General features: G+C 37.5%; 2 protein-coding genes across 4 annotated transcripts in view; one reads left to right on the top strand and one right to left on the bottom strand.

Moving 5' to 3' along the window:
* The first annotated feature begins 37 nt into the window (after positions 1 to 37).
* PMPCB (peptidase, mitochondrial processing subunit beta) lies at positions 38 to 19,363 on the top strand. Its single transcript, XM_030834317.2, has 13 exons — positions 38 to 155; positions 1,212 to 1,352; positions 2,072 to 2,158; positions 2,515 to 2,644; positions 7,886 to 8,084; positions 8,458 to 8,537; positions 11,080 to 11,192; positions 12,038 to 12,181; positions 13,690 to 13,850; positions 14,780 to 14,865; positions 14,949 to 15,037; positions 15,200 to 15,275; positions 15,365 to 19,363. The coding sequence occupies exons 1-13, from the start codon at positions 57 to 59 to the stop codon at positions 15,427 to 15,429; spliced, it is 1,470 nt and encodes a 489-aa protein (XP_030690177.1). The 5' UTR covers positions 38 to 56; the 3' UTR covers positions 15,430 to 19,363.
* The window catches only part of DNAJC2 (DnaJ heat shock protein family (Hsp40) member C2), a 30,411-nt gene continuing 25,017 nt past the window's right edge, over positions 15,618 to 21,011 (bottom strand). For all 3 annotated transcript variants that reach the window (XM_060304785.2, XM_030834314.3, XM_030834315.3), the window contains exons 13-17: positions 19,846 to 20,030; positions 18,985 to 19,085; positions 18,755 to 18,862; positions 16,039 to 16,193; positions 15,618 to 15,771 (exon numbers count right to left, since the gene is read on the bottom strand). In XM_060304785.2, coding sequence (XP_060160768.1) covers positions 15,697 to 15,771; positions 16,039 to 16,193; positions 18,755 to 18,862; positions 18,985 to 19,085; positions 19,846 to 20,030 — 624 coding nt within the window. In that variant the 3' untranslated portion in view covers positions 15,618 to 15,696. The remainder of the gene's footprint in view (positions 15,772 to 16,038; positions 16,194 to 18,754; positions 18,863 to 18,984; positions 19,086 to 19,845; positions 20,031 to 21,011) is intronic.

Raw genomic sequence — 21,011 nt, forward strand, 5'->3', positions numbered from 1 at the left:
CTGGGACCTCAGGTCACGATCCCGGAAGCACATCCTTCGCACAGGCCCGAGGGAAGATGATGGCGGCGGCGGCCCGAGCGGCGCTGTTCCCTGCGGTGCGGCGGAGGCTCTGCGGTTTCACCGAGAGGCTCCTGGCCGGAGGTGCTGCCGGGCGGGTGAGCTTCCCTCCACTTGTTTGGGTGCCGCCGGGATCAGGCTAGGCCGGGCCTCTCCCGCAGAACTCCGCGCGGCGAGCCTGAGTCTCGGGCGCCCGGCTGGGCCGCGGGCGTCGGATCCACACCCCCCCCCCCCCCAACGGCGGGTCGGGCCTTCCCAGCCCGGACCCGTGGGGCATCAGGCGTCCGGGGACGCTTATCTCCCGCCGGCGCTGGTCTGGCTTTGGTACCCTGCAGCGCGTGACCCGCCAGTGACGTCTGGCATGACCCTGGTTTACCGACCCCCTGCCCTAGTCACTCGGGAGTCATTATGAAGAGTGCGTGTTGATCACTAAAATCGCAGTGGTTGCCATTGGGGGAAATTAAAAAGTGAGGACCCCACCCCGCCCGCCCCGAGTTCTCTTTTTTCTTAAAACTGATTGTCTTCATCATCAACTCTGCTTCCCGTGAACCAGGGGGTAGCTAAAGGAAAAGTTTGTCTGTATATGTATATTTCTCGTGCAAGACTAGCTTTGTCTAGAGGAAAAGAAAAGATGGGGACGGGCGAATAGTCCATAGGCAACAAGTCAGTCAGCCAGAGTATATCTTGAGCACCTGCCCTTCTTCCTGCCTTCTCTTTTTCTGGCTTTTTAAAAACTGCTTTTCTTAAACGGTGGAAACCTTAAGCATTTCTACGTTGTGTATGGGTATTTTTATATTTTTCGCTCCCTTTCTTGGCTTTCCCCATTCACCAACCCCCGCTTCTGCCCTCTATGGTGAATATTAAACATTTCTAGGAGAAGTATTGAGATAAAAGTAGTTTCTTTCAGGATAATTATCATAACTGTTTATTTGCCGTAAGGAAAGGGCATATGTAGACATGTTGCTGGCTTTAGGAAAGTGGTTGGTTGAGGAATGTTCTCAACATAGGCCAGCCAAGGGGTGGGTCTCAGTGGAATAAAAGTTAAGGAGGAAAGAGTACTTTATAGAGTCTCTTTGGGATAGATTTGGTTTTCTAATCAACATTTCATATTAGAATAGTGATATGTTTTGCTTCTTCCCTCCATCCCCAACCAGTCACTATATTTTGGAGGAAACAGATTGAGAAGTACACAGGCTGCTACACAAGTTGTTCTGAATGTCCCTGAAACTCACGTAACCTGTTTGGAGAATGGACTCAGAGTGGCCTCTGAAGACTCTGGGCTCTCAACATGCACAGTAAGTGATTTAGTTTGACCCCTCATTAGGCGAGAGAGCAAACTGTTGATTTTAATTTAAGCTTTTCAGTTGGTTGGCAGGTGGTTGAAAGTAGCAGCAATTATTTTGCCTTGACAAGTGACTGTCACTTGTGAATCTCTTCCTGTGATACTTCCATACCACACGAGTGTCTACATCTGGTTCTTGTAGCCTGTTGTGTCATGTAGTGTTGATAATAATGAGAGAGATATATTTGCTGGACTACTCTGTGCCAAATGTTTTTACATATATTGTCTTATTTGATCTTTAAAATAGTTCTTTGTAGCAGGGATCATCATATCCATTTTACAGTTGAAAAACAAGATCAGAGAAGTTAAATGGTTTTGTCCAAGGTCACACAGCTAATACATGACAGAACCAGGATTTGAACCTAGATTTTCTGACAGTCTCTGATGTTCTTTACACTATACTTGTTAATTGAGTGTAGTAACACATTGGGCTAAGACTCTGGGTCCTCAGTAAAGCTGGCAAGTAGGTATTTGTGGCACCCAGCAGTAGCCTGATGACCAAAAATTTTAAATCTCAGTTCATAGGACCTTACTGTCAGTCCACTCAAGAAGACTTTAATGTTAAGGCTGGAAAGCATTTGTCAGAAAAAGGAAGAAGACTGCCCCCTATCCCTACCCCGTCCCCTCAAAAGAAGATGTTGTCTTATTTAATTCTTACTTGATTGCATTAAGGTTGGGCTCTGGATTGATGCTGGAAGTAGATATGAAAATGAGAAGAATAATGGAACAGCTCACTTTCTGGAGCATATGGCTTTCAAGGCAAGTTGTAAGACTTTTTTTTTTAATGCATTTTCTTTAAGAGGCAGTAAACACAATCTCATTCTCAGGTAAGGAGAACTATAATAGTATAGCATGTTTTACTTTTAAAATCTTTTTTTCAGGATAATTACCTGAAATAATTACTGATAATTGCTCTGTAGAGCGAAACAAGGATCTTCTCTTGGGATGTAAGGGTCATTTGAACGTACGCCACTATTTCTGAAGCCTGATGTACTTTAGAAACCAAATTTGGTCCTTACATAGGCTTATGTCCTCATATTCATTGTCTGAAGTGTTTAGAACAGATGAGGGATAAAGGAAGAGGTCATAATTTTTTTTTTCCTCTTTTATTTCAGGGCACCAAAAAGAGATCCCAGTTAGATCTGGAACTTGAGATTGAAAACATGGGTGCTCATCTCAACGCCTATACTTCCAGGGAGCAGACTGTATATTATGCCAAAGCATTCTCTAAAGATTTGCCAAGAGGTATTGTTATTATTTTTACTGCAGATATGTAATTTCCACAGGAATTCAGAAATGATTTAGTGCTGTTTACATTATGTTTGTTGAGAAAGAAAATGAAAAAAAATGAACCAGACTTTGATTGAGGGGGCACCTGTTTTTATTTTTTCCTCCAAATATGAGAAACGATAAAAATATTTGTAGGCTGCAGGACTTGTGCAAACCAGGCCCTAACACTTGATTCAAATGTTACTTCCTCCAGAGCCATACCTGTGTAGTGAACTATTTTTAATTGTTTTATTATTTGTTTACTTTTACTGCCTACTTTTTGTTTTGTTTTTTTCTCTATCCTGTTATCTGAATATTTTATTTCTACAAGTCAGAACAGATTTTCTATCTACTGACTGCTGGGCTTTGTTTTTGAACAAAACTTGCTTGCTTCTTTATTGCATTTGCACATTCTGGTTCCTCATCCTGGAGTGCACTTCTTTCTTACTGTCCTTTCCATTAATTTTTTTCAAAATTCAATTTATTTAAACTAAAAAACCCCACAAAAACCCAATACAGATCACCGATCCCCCACCCCCCGCCCCAGCAATGATCAGTCTGTTCTCTGTATCTATGAGCTTGGGTGTTTTTTTGTTTTCGACTTTTTTTTCCCCACATATAAGAGAGATCATATGATATTTGTTATTTCTCTGTCTGACTTTTTCGCTTAGCATAATGCCATTGAAGTTCATCCACGCCATTGCAAGTGGCAAGATTTCATTCTTTTTTATGGCTGAGTAATTAAAATTACTCACATACTCTTTGTATGTGAGTGTGTATTTGTGTATCACAACTTCTTTATCCATTCACTCATTGATGAACACCTAGCTTGTTTCCATATCTTGGCTGTTGTACATAATGCAGTGAACACGGAGGTAGGTCTTTTCAAGTTAGTGTTTTTGTTTTCTTTGGATAAATGTGCAGAAGTGGAATTGCTGGATTGTATGGTAGTTCTATTTTTAATTTTTTAAGGAAATTCCATGTTGTTTTCTATCGTGGCTGCCCCAGTTTACATTCCCACCAACAGTGTAAAAGGGTTTCCTTTTCTCCACATCCTTGCTAACCCTTGTCTCTAGTCTTTTTGATAGTAGCCATTCTGACAGTTATGGGGTGATACCTCATTGTCATTTTGATTTGCACTTTCCTGATGATTAATGATGTTGAGAATCTTTTCATGTACCTGTTGGCCATCTGTGTGTCTTCTTTGGAAAAATGTTTATTTAGATCTTCTGCCCATCTTTTAATCTGATTGTTTGTTTTCTTCCTGTTGGTTTCTGTGGGTTCTTCATATATTTTGTATATTCGCCCCTTATCAGATATATGATTTGCAAATATCGTCTTCCATTCAGGAGGTTGCATTTTCATTTTGTTGATGTGCAGAAGCTTTTTAGTTTGATGTAGTTCTACTTGTTCATTTTTGCTTTTGATGTCAGGTTCAAAAAATCATCACCAAGACTTATGTCAAGGAGCTTACTACTTCCTCAGTTTTCTTCTAGCAGTTTTATGGTTTCAGGCCTTCTGTTCAAGCCTTTAATTAATTTTGAGTTAATTTTTGTGTATAATAGGCGTCCAATTTCATTCTTTTCCATGTGGCCGATTTTCCCACACCATTTATTGAAGAGACTATCCTTTCCTTGTTGTATATTTTTGGATCTTTGTTGTAAATTAATTGATCATATATGCTTGGGTTTATTCTGGGCTCTCTGTTGTGTTCCACTGATTCAGTACCTGGTTTTATGTATCATACTGATTTGATTACTGTTCTTTGTAATGTTTGAAATCAGGGAGCATGATGCTTTCAGCTTTGTTCTTCTTTCTCAAGATTGCTTTGGCTATTTGGGGTCTTTTGTGGTTCCATACAAATTTTAGGATTGTTCATTATATTTCTGTGAAAAATGCCATTGGAATTTTTTTTTTTTTTTGCGGTACGCGGGCCTCTCACTGTTGTGGCCTCTCCCGTTGCGGAGCACAGGCTCCGGACGCGCAGGCTCAGCAGCCATGGCTCATGGGCCCAGCCGCTCCGCGGCATGTGCGATCTTCCCGGACCGGGGCATGAACCCGTGTCCCCTGCATCAGCAGGCGGACTCTCAACCACTGTGCCACCAGGGAAGCCTGCCATTGGAATTTTGATAGGGATTGCATTGAGTCTGTATATTGCTTTTGGTAGCTTGGACATTTTAACAACATTAATTCTTCTAATCCATGAGTGTGGACTATCTTTCCATTTCCTTGTGTTGTTTTCTTTCATTAATGTCTTGTAGTTTTCCTCGATTAAATTTATTCCTAAGTATTTTATTCCTTTTGATGCAATTGTAAATGGGATTACTTCTTATTTTCTCTTGCTGATAGTTCATTATTAGTGTATAGGAACATAACAGATTTTTGCTTATTGACTTTGTATCCTACAGCTTCACTGAATTCGTTTATTAGTCCTAACAGTTTATTTGATGGAGTCTTTAGTGTTTTTTATATGTAATATCATGTCATCTGCAAATAGTGATAGTTTTACTTCTTCCTTTCCAATTTGGATGCCTTTGATTTCTTTTTCTTGCCTAATTGCTCTGACTAGGAGCAATTTTTTTATTCCTTTTTTGTTACAAAAACTCTGAAGCAGAATAAGCAAGTGTTCACTTAAAAGATTATTGATGATTGTTTTCATAGCAATAAAATAAAATAGATTTTATTTTTATTTTGTAGAAGTAAAATAATTATTCTGACAGTATAACTATTTTTTGTAGTTACCATGTTGTAGAGTGTTTTGGATATCTTAAGGGAAAGTTATTACACAAAATATTTTCCCAGTGGGAGAATTAATGAAAAAATGTAGCAGTTTTAGTGCTAATTGGTGAGACTATTAATCTTTAAGGTCCTTGTATAGTTGTAGTTAATTTCATTACTTTGAAATTTTGGATTCCTAATAGGCTTTCATTAATAATGTTTGAATGCCACTTTACACAAGTACCTTTGTATATATGTAATTTGTGTATATATCATCTCATTTGATCAGCATAGTAATCAGATAAGTGTCTCCACTGTGCAGTTGTGGGAATTGAGGCGCAGCCCAGACTGTGACTTTCCCCGGATCACATAACTTAGTGGCTTACTGTGGACTCAAATGCGTGTCTTCTCACTCAGATTCACTGTGTCCGGTTGCTTTGTCAAAACAACAAAACAAAACACCTACCACCTGCAAATAAATAAAGTAAAATTTTCATAACATGGTAGCCTAACTTGTGCATTAAAACCAATGAAAATGAAAACAGTGGAGGGTGTGTTAGTTTGAATTGCAAAAAACATTGGTTAGATTCTTAATGATTTCCGTAGAAATAGTTTTTGCCCCAGGACTAGTTAGGCACTAAGAACAAAGGGCTAGGCCAGGCTACTTTAAAGGACTGTTGATTCTAGCCTGTTTCTCTCCTTTATTTACACAGAGAACAGCAAAGAAAGCAAAAAAGAGGACTAGAGAAAGGAAGAGAGAATTTAGAAGACCTTTTTTTTTTTCTTTCTGGCTTCTGGCTGGGAAGGACAGAGTCCCTGTTAGTGGGAGTGGAAATGGAAAAGAGAGGCGCTCTTTGAGGAATCCAAAATGGAAGTGCTCTCTGAGGCAGATCCCACTTTGGGAATTTGCTTGAGGCTTTTATACTCTCAGTTGGGTGAAACCTGGTGTGTGAGGTAATAATTAGATGCTTAGACAAGTGGTCTTCAAACTTTTATGATCATCCATTCTTATCAGTAAGAGACTTGAACATATATCCTCAATATAGGTATATGTATAAATTAAATACATGTACTGCTGTACTAATATATACAGTGTTACATATACATTAGAAAGAGAGAAGATTCTGAGTAAAACATAAATATTGGGAAATATGAATCCCCACTTTAGAAGGTACCAATCTAGACTACTACTTCCACATAAAGGGGGGTCTTCACACAGGATCCCTTGTCCTCCCACCTGTCTTTGGGCTCTTCCTTACCCACCTGGGCCTTTATTTCTCTTGTCGGGACAGATAGGTTTTTTTTGTTTGTTTTTGTTTTTAAATTTTATTGGAGCATAGTTGATTTACAACATTGTGTTAGAGAGATGGTTTTACAGATAATTTTTTCTTTTTGCCCAGGATCTCGGTCCCAGCCTATTCTAGCAGTCTGTTTTGTCATGTTGGGTAGTCTGTAGAGGTAATTAATTACAGGAGGTCCTTGGTATTTGAACATTATTGCTTCTGAGACAAGTCACCTTAAAGTGAACTTAAAACAAGGAACAGAAATTTACAGCAGAGTAACAAAATGAAACTAAAGTTTATAAATTTGTTTTATATTGACTAAAATTTAGATTGTGATTGCAACTATATACTAATTCTTCAAGGATAGTTTAGGTTTTCCTTTTTTGGAGAAGTATGTACTTTTTCTGATAAAATTGCTTAATAGCATGATGAATCCTTTAGTTCACTTGTGGCTTTTTGCAAATTAGGGTCATTTTTGTATAAATACTTGAGGGTTTTATCAGTTTTTCCAAGGGTCACTTTTAATCCTTTGATAGTCATGTTATCTCTTTTAGGGTACCTATCCTTTTTTTCAAATGTTAACTGCTCCAGCTCTGTTGGATCATCATTTATCAGTGACTTTACTAATTAATGGTCAGAATCTAACCAACATTGACCAGAATCTAACCAACATTGACCATTAACTGGAGTTAAGTGGGGAAAGATATTTGAGAGGACACTAATTCTGTAAGTGGTTCATTGGGGGTATATATTAGATTACGATGGTTCTTGCCTTCTTAATATAGTAGCCTCGTTGCTGTGGGATCTTGGGTAGTAACTATTTGGGTGATGTCGGCTCTCTGTGTGTACCTGTGTGCTCTGAGTAGATAGATAATTTTCTCCTTACCATTGTCACAGAGAACAATATACAGTTATATGCAGATTTCCATGACCGTTCTGAAGTGGTTGTAGGCAGTCATTTTACAAGTCTTGTGGGGACTTCTGGCAAATTTAGTCTTCTTCAAGTTCATCTGTACCACAGGGGATTGCATTTCTCATTTTAATTTAGTCCTTCTAGGTATATCAAATTATAGAAACATTTATTTCTTCTCAGTTTAATCATTTAGTCAATATTGAGTGATGGTCACTATCATTGTTTCTGATGCTAATTTAATAGATTTTAAATAGTGAAAATTTAAGATTTTAGTGTTTCTTCTTGTGTTTTATTTTCAATAAGCTGTAGAAATTCTTGCTGATATAATACAAAACAGCACATTGGGAGAAGCAGAGATTGAACGTGAACGTGGAGTAATCCTTAGAGAGATGCAGGAAGTTGAAACCAATTTACAAGAAGTTGTTTTTGATTATCTTCATGCCACAGCTTATCAAAATACTGCACTTGGACGGACAATTTTGGGACCAACTGAAAATATCAAGTAGGTATAATTCTCAGATTTTTTTTTTGAGAAAAAATTTGAATTGTGAAAATTAACATTCACATTCAAAAAGTATGTTTCAGAAAGTAGTTTTTTACCCCCAATAATCTGAATGAAATTGTACTTAAGCTACACTTTAGCCCCACTTAACTCCCAGGTGTCTGGGTTTGTAGCTACTTCTGGAATAAACAAGTGATGGTATTAAATCTTTTTTTTTTTTTGATATATACTTGGATACTTGTTGCATATATCCTATTTCTGACTGCATTTAACTTAGAATACCTTTAAGGTCCAATTTAATTTCAGGTACATTATGTGAGGATCTGTGCTTTTAAATTTCCTTTTAATATTGCTTTTCTTACTCCACTTACAGGTCTATAAATCGTAAGGACTTAGTGGATTATATAACCACACATTATAAGGGGCCAAGAATAGTACTTGCTGCTGCTGGAGGTTAGTTTAAGTTTCTGTGACTGTTTTAAACACAGAGTGATGTACTTATCAGTTTGATCCTATTGGCAGATGTCTTTAGAGGTTTTATTTAGAGAGCAGATTGTTAAATGTGCTGGGTAAGGGCAGTATGGAGCCCTGGAACCAGACTTTTCCTCTGTCTTCCCTTTAGTAGAGTTTTTCTTTTAATTTTTATTTATTTTTGGCTGTGTTGGGTCTTAGTTGCTGCACGCGGGCTTCCTCTCGTTGCGGCGAGCGGGGGCCACTCTTCGTTGCAGTGTACGGGTTTCTCATTGCGGTGGCTTCTCTTGTTGCGGAGCATGGGCTCTAGGCACGCAGGCTCAGTAGTTGTGGCTCGCGGGCTCCAGAGCGCCGGCTCAGTAGTTGTGGCACACGGGCTTAGTTGCTCTTCAACATATGGGATCTTCCCGGACCAGGGCGCAAACCTGTGTCACCTGCGTTGGCAGGCGGATTCTTAACCACTGGCCACCAGGGAAGCCCAATAGAGTTTTTCAGTGGGAAAATGTAGTGACCCTCCAATATGTAAGTGTGCACACATAATGGAATTTCCTTGTAAGAAAAGGGCAAATGAGTGAACTGGGAGATAATGAGACTTGGAAGATGGTGTTCTACGGTTTGGGAATCTCTTGAGATTTTAAATTTCTTGAGAACCAGCTTCATCCTTGGTCAGGCGTGGTATGAGTATGTTACGTTGTTTATTCATTCTTTGATTTGTTCGTTCTTTCAGTAAGATCTGCTAGTTACTGAAAAGGGGAAGTATATAGGGGATTAGGAGAATATTTAATGGGAATCTGAACATGCAAGTGGCATCAGGACAAGGCTTCCTTGTGAGAACATGTTTGAAGCCAGTGAATGAAAGAAAATTCACATTAGATTTTGCTAGATTTCCTGGTAATCTGAATTTAGGCAAATTGTACATTTTATTGGTTTCCAGTTTTGTGTTCTCTTTCTCTTTTTAGGACAAAGTGAAGATACATGGAATGTTCTTTTGTGTAAATTTTTCTCTCTTTAGAAATGACAATAAATTAAAATTCTAGTTGCCCTGGATAGACTTTAGGCTCATTACTTGGGAATAATGGAGAAGATGAAAATGAGGGTTAAATATCTTAAAACATGTTGCCTTTGTGTGGCAGATAAGTGTGCTCTGAAGTTATCTTGAGTTAGTAACATTGTTTCTAAAATGGCTGGGGTTCAACAGTTGAAACTGCCTTGGAAAGGGGAACACTATTGGTTGGATGGGGCCTCAGAGGCTAAGCTGTCAGGAATGTCTCTGCCATTGTTGGTGGCATATGGATGCAGTGGGTTTTATCATAGTTCATTGGTTCATTTTGACATCACCAGAGTTGGGATATCTTACAATTAATTAATGGCCTATCCTAGATTAATTAGCATTTTGTCTTATTGATACATAAGTGATGATATTTCTTATCAACAGTGGCATCTTCAGTGAAATAGGCCAGAGTTAGCTTGATTTAAAAAAATAAAATTTACCGGCTCCCCTGCCTTTTGGATAGAGGTAAGCAGAGGTGGTGCTGGGGCAGGAGCTGAATATCTGGAACATCCAACCAGGAGGGCTATAGGTGAAGGTAGTAAAACAGTGGAAGTGGTTGTTAAGTGCTGAGAACTGTGTGCCTGTTCATGGTTCTGCACCCTCTGCTTGTCATCCTTGTATCACCAGGGTCTTCCTATTGTTTTGTCACCCTCTGGATTGATATCTAAGGCGGCTCTCCTACATAGTGATTGTGAGAACGTGTGTAATCATTCACTGTCTTGTTTTATACCAGAGATTTGTTTGGAAATACGGGTGTAAGTTGTGCTTTTATGTTCTAATAGAATGTTTCATTAAAAAAAAAATCTTGTGGTATTTTTTAAGGCACTTACCCATGTTTAAATTTGTCTTGTAAGTTTAGGAATCTCTCACTGACTGAATCTGTTTGGATCCCAAGTTTGGAAAATAAGGAATATAGAATCTAAGTAACTCTTAAGTTTTGGATGGCAAGTAGTGAGTGTTTGAATAGCTATGAATTTATTCAGAAATTTGTATGAGGTTATTTTGTTCCTGTATTTTGATAGCAGAGCACAGAGAATGAAGCGTATCTTGTGTCCAGCTTTCTTTAAATGATAGTTATTCTTTTCTACTTTAAAAAATTTATTGAAAGGTGACTTTTCCTTGCTAGTTTGCATTCTAGGAGTTTTAATTATTCAATATAACGTGATTCTGCATGGAAAATGGTATTTTCAAGCTATCTTATTATCCTTATCTGTGAATCCATTGGTATGTTATGAAAACTGTGATGGTTCTTCAGAATGAGAAAGCTGTGCAGCCCCAAGCCTTATAACAAGGGAAAGAGTGTGCTCTGTGAGCTTACTCTTAAAAAGGCTTTTAGTCAGAGCAAGTAGTCCATGTGTAACCTGTATCACATTATACCACCTTGAGCTTATTGTAAACAGAAGTATTGGCAGTTCGTTGTGTGCTTTACATTGCACTGCTACTGGATATATAACGTATTTTCCTTCAATTTAGGGGTTTCCCATGATGAACTGCTTGAGTTAGCAAAGTTTCATTTTGGTGACTCTTTGTCCACACACAAAGGAGAAATACCAGCTCTGCCTCCCTGCAAATTCACAGGAAGTGAGGTAGGGCAAGCCTCCTAAGCTAGTGTTTAACCCTTTGGGTTTCTTGTGTGGTATTTATCAATGTGTGTAGCAAATGTGCCTGTTTCTAACAGTAAAATGGAAGAAGCCAAAGGAGTCCAGCCGAGGATGGACTCAGTTGTTCATATTCTTTCCTGTTCCATATATTTAACCACCTATTTTTCTTTCCTAAGGAAGTAAGGTTTTAAGGAAAATATAATTTGGTTTTTTTTGTGCTTTTTGTTTGATACTATGCCCATTTTCCTATTGTAGGGCATAAAAACACCTCAAATTTTGACTTTTAATCAGGTTTATTCTTGGCTAAGTTCTGCCCACAGTACATTTCTGGGGGGTAGCTGTTAAAGCCAGAACTTGTAGAGAACCTGCTACATGTCAGCTGTATCTTTAAGCCTCATTAGAAGCTTAGTTTGCCACATTAGGGATGATGCTCATATAGTTGTATCTGGAAAGAAGCCTGATGTTGGCAATTGCATAAGACTGTAGCATTGGCAGTACAAAAATAAGCCTGTTATGTCAAGATTAGCTTAAATTTAGAGAGTCAGAAAAATTCAGACTGACAAAAGATTATTTCTACCAGTGAAATAATGCATCGCTTTTTGACCAGGTAATTATCTGGTGGCTGTGTCTGGATTATTTCAAGTGGAGATCTTTTGGTGAAATTCTTCTAGACTATACAGTGTAATGAGGCCTAATTGTTTAAAAAACAAAGGAGTGTCATGGTGAGCATTTTAACTTTGCAGTTAATGGAGCTGGTGAGTTTGTTTCTTGTTAAGCATGTTATATAGTGGTAATCTTAACTAGAGCTTTGTATCCTTTATCCTAACTAGATTCGAGTGAGGGATGACAAGATGCCTTTGGCACATCTTGCAATAGCTGTTGAAGCTGTTGGTTGGGCACATCCAGATACAATCTGTCTCATGGTTGCAAACACACTGATTGGCAACTGGGATCGCTCTTTTGGAGGAGGAATGGTAAGTGATTTTAAAAGTAAATTTCCATAATAAATGAGAAGATGAAACTTCGTAGTATGAATTTTGACTTAAAATATAAACTGATCCTGGATTGCATCCTGGGCCAGAAAAAAACAATTTTTTTCTTTTGCCATACTGGCAAATTTTGAATAAGGATAGAAGGATTTGTTAATAGTAATATATCAGTGTTAATATCCTAATTTTAATAATTGTACTGAGGTAAATTTCCTTGTTTTTCGGAAGTGCACATTAAAAAGTATTCAGGGGTAAAAAGGATATCTGCACTGTACTCTCAAACAATTGAAAAATATGTTAAAGAGAATGATAAAGCAAAAAAAAAATGGTAAAGTAACAGGTGTTAAGGAATTTGGATAAAGGAAATTCTTTGTACTATTTATGCTACTAGTCTGTAGTCTGAAACTACTTCAAAATACAAAGTGTATATATTTATACTCAAAGATTTTGAGAAAATACATTTCATATAAGTATCTTAGGCTTCACATGCAATATAATTTCAATTTTTTAAGCAAACAGCCCAAAGCTCTACAAATTGGGTTGATAATAGCTAATTATTTTTACTTTAAATTTTTGTTGTTGTTGGCAAAGCATATTGGCATGGGTTATTCAGTTTTTTGGTTGATATGGTTATAAATGATTATTAAACAAAGCTGGAACACAGAATTAGAAGTCATAACCATATCTCACATCAATCACTGATAGAAGTGGAATGCTGGGCTGGATTGACCAAGGGACCCTGTAAACATACCTGAACTACAACCTGTGAGGTCAACCCATTTTTAATTTTAATTTTGGCCTGATTGGATTTTTCCTTTTAATTTTAATTGTATATTGGAGTATAGTTGATTTACAATGTTGTGTTAGTTTCATATGTACAGCTAAGTGATTCAGTTATATATACACATATATATCCATTCTTTTTCAAACTCTTTTCCCATTTAGGTTATTACAGAATATTGAGTAGAGTTCCCTGTTCTATACAGTAGGTTCCTTGTTGGTTATTTTATACACAGTAGTGTGTATATGTTAATCCCAAACTCCTAATTTATCCCTCCCCCAACCACGTTTCCCCTTTGGTAACCATGAGTTTGTTTTCAAAGTCTGTGAGTCTGTTTCTGTTTTGTAAATAAGTTCATTTGTATCTTTTTTTTTTAGATTCCACATGTAAGTGATATCACTGACTTCACTTAGTATGATAATCTCTAGGTCCATCAATATGTATTATTTTAGAAGTGGGTGCAGCTACTAAATTAATTACAAGGATTCACTGCTTTAACATTATGAATTTCTCTGGGGATGATGCATTGGGCTGGTGAGATTACTATAATTCTTAGTTTCAGTGAATTTTTGCTTTATTATTGAGATACTGCTGGATAAAACTGAGAAACTCAGCCTTTTAAGGCAGTCACGGTTTTCACATCTCATTTTTCTTTCTGGTAATTTGGACACGTATACCTACAGTTCTCTTGGACAGTTTTTTTCCCTTACAGAATTTATCTAGCAAGCTGGCCCAGCTCACCTGTCATGGCAACCTCTGCCATAGCTTCCAGTCTTTCAACACTTCCTACACAGATACAGGATTATGGGGAATCTATATGGTTTGTGAACCAGCCACTGTTGCAGACATGCTACATGTTGTTCAGAAAGAATGGTGAGAAAAAATTTAAATCATGCTTAGAATTCCCACTTTAGACTAGTTTCTTTTTACACTGTTGATGCTGATTAATTTTTTATGGTGATGTTATTAGCATTTTATTAAGAGAACAAGACTTAAGTAGTAGCAGTTACTGCTGTGTTTTTGAAGATCACAGATATTTCTTCTAAGTTTCATGTGAAGCTGATTTATAGTATAGAAAATTCTTAATCATTAAGAAGCAGATTACTTCAGAAAGAATATCTTAAAAGTTAAAAATGTTTAAATGCCAACTAGAATTCTAGGAAATATTTCTAAAAGTTATCTGGCTTGGAAAGGCTGCGTTATGAAAATGAACCTGAAGTTGCCATTGCTAAAAGAAAAATGTAGTGTTTTAGTCAAAACTAGTACCTTGAGACAGGCAGAAGGGCCCAAAGCTTCTTGGAAAACTTTTATTTAGCTCTGGTCCCTTTCCTCCACCATTCTTAAATGGCTTACATCTCTAAGTCTAGTTGGAGTGTAATCATTAATTATTAGGTTTAAGTTAGACTCAACTGGATTCTTTTGAGAAACCAATGACCCACTGACCTATCTATCCCCTAACAAGTCAGATCCTATCAGATGGGGATTCATGAATTTTCAAAATGACTGTAGCATTTCTCAAAATGCAGTCAGCCTATTTTTATATTGCATTGAATCTCTGCTAACCATATCATTTTTGAGAAATTAACACTACCAGGAAAATAATCAGTAATATTTTAACTTTTGCTTAACTGTTGGGATCATTAGTAATTTAAACTTTTTACTAAATTGAAATCATAATCACTTGTACATTGTGGTGTAATACATAGAATATAGCATCCTTTCTTTCTTTTAGGTCATTAACTCATGAAACGTATAACATTTTCAAACTACTTTGACATTTGATTTTTCCAAATGGTTTTTAGGATGCGACTCTGTACAAGTGTCACTGAAAGTGAAGTTGCACGAGCCAAGAATCTTCTGAAAACAAACATGTTGCTGCAACTTGATGGTAAAAGAATTAAACACATAAGTCCTATTTTCACATGGTTGACTTACGTTCCAGTACTTAGTTTTCCCTTTTCTTTAAAACAGGTTCCACTCCCATCTGTGAAGATATTGGTAGGCAAATGTTATGCTATAATCGAAGAATTCCCATCCCTGAGCTTGAAGCAAGAATTGATGTAAGTAGTCCTTAGATACTATTGGGTCTTGTGTAAAATGATGCTTGTTACAACACCTGGAGATACACATCATAAATCTTGCTTTAGCTCTAAAATGTCCCAGGTATAGAATGTCTTCACTACTACAAAAAGCTCTGAATGCTTGTGTCTTCAATTTTTCAGGCTGTAAATGCTGAGATAATTCGAGAAGTGTGTACCAAATATATTTATGATAAGAGTCCAGCTGTTGCTGCTGTTGGTAAGCCTGGCTCCTTTTCTCCTATGCAGAAAGTTGGCTAAGGACTTTCCTTCTCTTTAGTTGTAACTGTCCTTTCTTTTAATCCTTAGGTCCCATTGAGCAGCTACCAGATTTTAAACAGATTTGCAGTAACATGTGCTGGCTTCATGATTAAAATGCTCCTAATAAACATATTTTGAACATATATATTTATAAAACCGAGACCTGCAAGTCCTAAAGAAAAAAAATGAACATCTATACTGGTAAATATGAATGAAATACTATCTCAGACTTTGAAAGAATAAGACCACCACAATGAATGGTAGATCTCTGAGAAATTATACTGGAACAACACACTTTAAGTATAGTTTTAAGAATAAAATTTTGTACAGTATTTTCAGTTTTATTATAAAAATGCACACACAACAAAGATTGTCATAAGTCATTTCTTGCCTCTACTTGCGTTCAGCACTTGTTCTTGAGCAGCTTTCTTTGCTTTTACCATTTCGACAAGTTCCTAGGAAGGGAAAAAGATGTTACTTACACCGAGAAGTTGTCAGAATTTGCAGACATTTCTAGTGTTTGGTATAAGTATGTAAAACATCCAAACTGGGGTAAATCTACTGAAAAGGTTGATTTTTTTTTTTTAGTAACTACCAGAGCTAGAACGTTTCTAAGGTTGGTTACTTCTAATATTGGCCCCACGACTACTGTGGTATTGAATAAGCACAAAAACATAATTTAAATGATTGATAATGGAATCTACACACTAAAGATCTACAACCTTATATCGTTTCATGCAGTCCTTCTTTGTCCTGCCAGGCACTGCTTCTGCTATTTTTTCCCATCTTTCAGGTGTATTTACTGGGTACGTTTTCAAAGCTTGTTCCAAAAGCTTCTGTTCTTCTGTTGTCCAAGGGGTGAAATCTGTGCATGGACCTGTTTAAGAAAAAATTTTCTTTGGAAAATTTTATTCTAATTGATAGAAAACTGTCCTGGAACACCTTCCCAGATGAGTCTTTTGGTACACATCTTGGTAAGTGCCCATTTGAATCTGTGATGTGCAATCTTGAACAGACCAAATTAGATGCACATATATACCTCTAGGTATTAATTAGGGGAAAAACTTTAGATAGCTCACATCCCAGAAAAATATGAGACTTTAAAGCACAATATGCTTTGTATTTCTGGTCTATCACAATCTAATCTTATATTCACCAGACTTTTTAAAAAAAAAATCAGATTTAACATACACAGTTGGACTTCTGGGTTCGAAACCACAACCACAAGTCATTTAAGATTTCTGATAAATCTAGTTCCTTATAGCATAGTTCAAGAGCTGCCTCCTACTTAAACACTTTTAGCTCGATGAGAGCCTGGAAACCATTCTCATTTTACACTGGAAGAAACAAGTTTAACAAAGCTAAGCCAAGCTCCCATGGTTTCAATGATGTACAGCCAAGGTGAGATTAGATTCCATTTCCAGTGTGTCACTGTCACCACGTCCACTAAAATATTGTGGAGCCTACGCTGTGCATCTCTACTAAACCAGACCTTTATGTTTGATAGAACACCTCATACATGTATCAGAAACAAATATATTCCTTCCTAAGATGCAAGAAGTATACATCCCACTTCTGTAGGAAAATGAAAATGTGAAAATGGTTAAAATGATTTGGTTATTCTAAGTTAATGGATTACTGACAGCTTAGTTATTTCAGATCATGCAGTGAAAACACAGTGGCACCTATCCTACCAGCAGTGAGACTACCTCTTGAAATTGTAACCTGTGAGATCAGGTACAAAGTAAAGCCTAGAAATCTAAGTTATTTCCCAATTAAAAACATACTCATAGACACAGTGAACAAGTTGAAAAACAACACACCTTACAACAAGGCAGAGAACTTGTATTTGAAGACAGATTAAAGACTGAAGCTTTTTTTGAAATCAGCTTTTAAAATTCCAGGAACCCCTTAGTGGAATTTCCTTTTATTAGTTTGAAGCCCCATTTAACACCATAGATTTAATTCATTTCCTCTCTCTTGGAAAAAAGATGGAACTGACATATAATTATTATCTGCTGCTTATTATCTGCTGTTATGATCCAGGGACTTCCCAATACCAAAATGAATGAAACATATAAAATTCCTATGAGAAATCACTATTCCAAAAAATGTGGCCAGCTTGCTGTTTACTGGAGCAGTTGAAGAGAGAGGGACCTGCCCATTAAATCCATAAGAAGAGGTAAAGGAGTCAGGCCCAAGTACCATATCACTCCTGCCCTCACAGGGTCACCCATCTGCCAGAAAGCACAACCATCAGTGTCTGCCTCCAGCACGGAAACTAGTCCCACAAGAAAGGGCTGAGAATAACGCAGTAATATCTGAATGTGTCTGATTTTTGTGGATGGCGTAAGGGGCAAGAGAATTACCTCCTTTAGAAGTGCCTTCCAAGTGTTCTGAAATTTCTGCTTTGTTACTTATCTTTCTGAAAAGAGCCAAAATAATGCCCAGCCTAGACAAAAGTCACCCAATTTTGCAAATGCAACTTGCAAACACAGAATGATTTTTTCCTCTTTATAGAACATTGTAAGTCTCTCCTAGTATTTTCAAATTGAAATTTTGGGATAATGAACCAGACCAAGAATACAGGAAAAGTGGGACTGTTAAGACAGGGACAGGTCATCCTGAGGAGTCAAGGCTGTCACTTAATCCCAAAACATACATTTGGCACTGTGATCTGGAAAGCATATCCAAGATTAGCTTAGTTTAGGGAGAAAAGGACTGGTGGCTCACAAATGCATGTAGTGAAAGAGAACTTTTCAAAGTTTTGTCAGCAACTCACATTAAGGAAAAAAATGTCACATCTCAGACACTTATACACATGAACAAAAGTTTCACAAATACCCACTTATGTAATAGGTGTAATGCTCTCTGATATTTTCTATTCATGATCCATTAAACTGATTTCATGACCCACCTCTGAGTCATAATTTGCATTTGAAACATACTGGTCCAGAGTAATCAAATTAACTAGAACACCCAAGACATGTCAGCACAACAAACTGTGTCTGTATAACTAACTTGTTCTGAGCCACGTAAGCTGCAGGCATGCTGCCCCTTTACTCCTGTCTTCCCTTAAAGACAAGGACCTTTCCTTATAGTGTATTTTTCAAAATCAGGAAATCAACCTTGATAAAAAATTATCTAGTCTACAGACCTTATTCAAATTTCAATTGTCCCAATATCCTTTAATACTGATTTGTAAAATCTGGTGAACTAAACAAACACAACCCCTCCCCTCATGGCATATGAAATGGAAGAACTGTAATTCTCAATGGTGCTGATGTAAAACTGTCCTGAAAACATCCGCTTTATACCTTTCAGTCTGCTAAATGCTTTCCATTCCATTCACTCTGAATGTAGACCATAGATCTTGTATACTCTCACACAGATACATGGTTAGCATTTTCTACTCATAGAAAAATAAAATTTCATTACCTTCAAATCGTTCTGAAGGTGTTGCATTGTCTGCTTGACACACCACACCGTGTTCTTTTTTAAACTTATCAAAAGCCTTTCTGTTTATGTCATCTTTTTGATGAGGGTCTGAAAAGGGGAAAAAACTTTAATACAGATCATCTCATTTAGTCTTTCATTAAATTGCATAGATTATTTTTAAAATATGTATTCAAGGTAGCAAAAAAATTGATTTGGCAAAACTAACTCACCAAGTTTTTGAAGACTCTTTGCTTTGCCAATAACATCTTTGGCGGTTCTCTTGACTCCAGAAGAAGAATGTATGTTCATGTAATTAGCAATAACTTCCCATCTAGAGCAACCGATACAAAAATAACGAAAAACCCCAAACAAAACCCAGAATGATCCCACATTTTTAATGCAGAAGGGTTAGCTATAACATCTAAAGAATTAGCTCTAAATTGGTGATCTAATTATTACTATTGCCTGAACTATGTTTTTTGCTTTTCATATGTTTAAATCAACTGTGTATAATCTTGGTTTCAAGTTTGTACAAAACCTTATTGATTCTGTGTAAAAATCAACAGAAATAAAAGCACACATTTGTGTATACTGCCATTTGGACACATACTTAAGGAGACAGATCATTCTGAAAAGAGAACCTTAGTTTCCTCATATACAGAATAAGGGAGGCTGGATCTCTAAGGTTTCTTTGAGTTCTCAGCTCAGACTCTGCAGTGAGCTCCAGTTTGAGGTCGGAAACAACAAAGAAGGATTAAGACTGAAAGAGAAAACTATGGAGCACAAAACCTAGTGCCTACTATAAACCACAATGGACTAAGCCAACATGAGAGTCAAGGTTTATGTCTTATGATCCTTAATTTCCTGAGAAATTGATGAAGCATCCTGATGTATGTATGGATATACATATGTGTGTTGGTATAAGCTGCTAAGACTAGCAGGTTCAAAATGCTTTTCACACTTTGCACAGAACTTAGTGTCCAGGTCCAAGCACGTCTCTGGAAGTTTGCTGTAATGTGCTGCTATTTGGGTGTCTACATTATCCCTAGGCTCCAGTATGTGTTGAAGAGAAGTTTCATTAGAACGAGTACCTTGAATTTGTTCCAGCAGGGAAGAGATTCACAGCTTTAATTAGTAATTGCAGATCATCTTCTGACCAGTGTTTACTGCCATTTCCACCTCCGCCAGTTGATTTCTCTGCATTCTTAGATGCCTGTCGCATACGAGCCTCAGCTTCCTCTTTCTCTTTTCTAATTTGCTCATTTATTTCTTCTATCTACACAAATATCATAGGTAAGTCAGGGACTTAAAACATCTTACTACTCTACACTCCCTTGCTGACTTGTGGTTCTCGACGCTCAGCATCATCCAGGCAGGGAGCCTACACCACCCCCCAGGCCAGCCCCAAAACCACAGTCAGCCTTTTCACTCTGGCTTCCAGGCTGCATATCTCTGCTTGAGGAACAAGAACCAGCCTTGGCCTGACCTACCCTGTATTCCTATCATATCTCTATTTGCCTTGGACACTACTTGTCAAGTCTATAGTCATTGGGTTATTCACCCACAAGGCCATTTCAAAGCTCATACCCACTCTTTTGCAGATAATGTTATTTACTCTCTACAAAAAGGTAAAAGCACAGCAAAGTGGCCTTTGGTTTATCTTGAAGTTCTACCTTTTACACTGTCACTTCTGGTGTACCTTCAAACATGCACAAGGGAAAAAAAATCTTTACTTGATGATGTTGCTCTGTCAGTTGCTATCTTGGAGTCATCTCTGACTCATTTCCCCACTTCAATCCCTTAGAACCAGTCACCAAGTCCCAAAGATTTCAGTGATTCCCATTATCACTCACAGTCCAAGTCCTTCCAGTGAGATTCTTACACTAGTCACACTCATCCAATGCCTCTTGTCTACAAATGCCAGATTAATAGCACAATGTTAACCCTGTGCTACTCAAAGATCTGTGGTAATGGAAACTGGTCATCTTGGTATTCAAAACCTGCTTAATTTGGCTCTACTCTTCTTAACTAACTTAAACTCCCGCTTCTTCTTCCCCTAACTTTCTACTCCTACCTGTATTTTACACTGCTCCCCTGACCTTCATTTAACACTGTTGTCCTTCAAAACTGGCTCAAACCCTTCACTAAGCCTCCCTGACCACTCAACCTGGTGTTGGCACTTCCTCTCTAACCTACAGCATTTACTGGGGGCCCTCCATCTTTTGGTCCTTAGGCCTTTTCTCCTTAGCGTAACTGT

Source organism: Globicephala melas, chromosome 9 (assembly GCF_963455315.2).
Source record: "Globicephala melas chromosome 9, mGloMel1.2, whole genome shotgun sequence".
NCBI lineage: Eukaryota > Metazoa > Chordata > Mammalia > Artiodactyla > Delphinidae > Globicephala > Globicephala melas.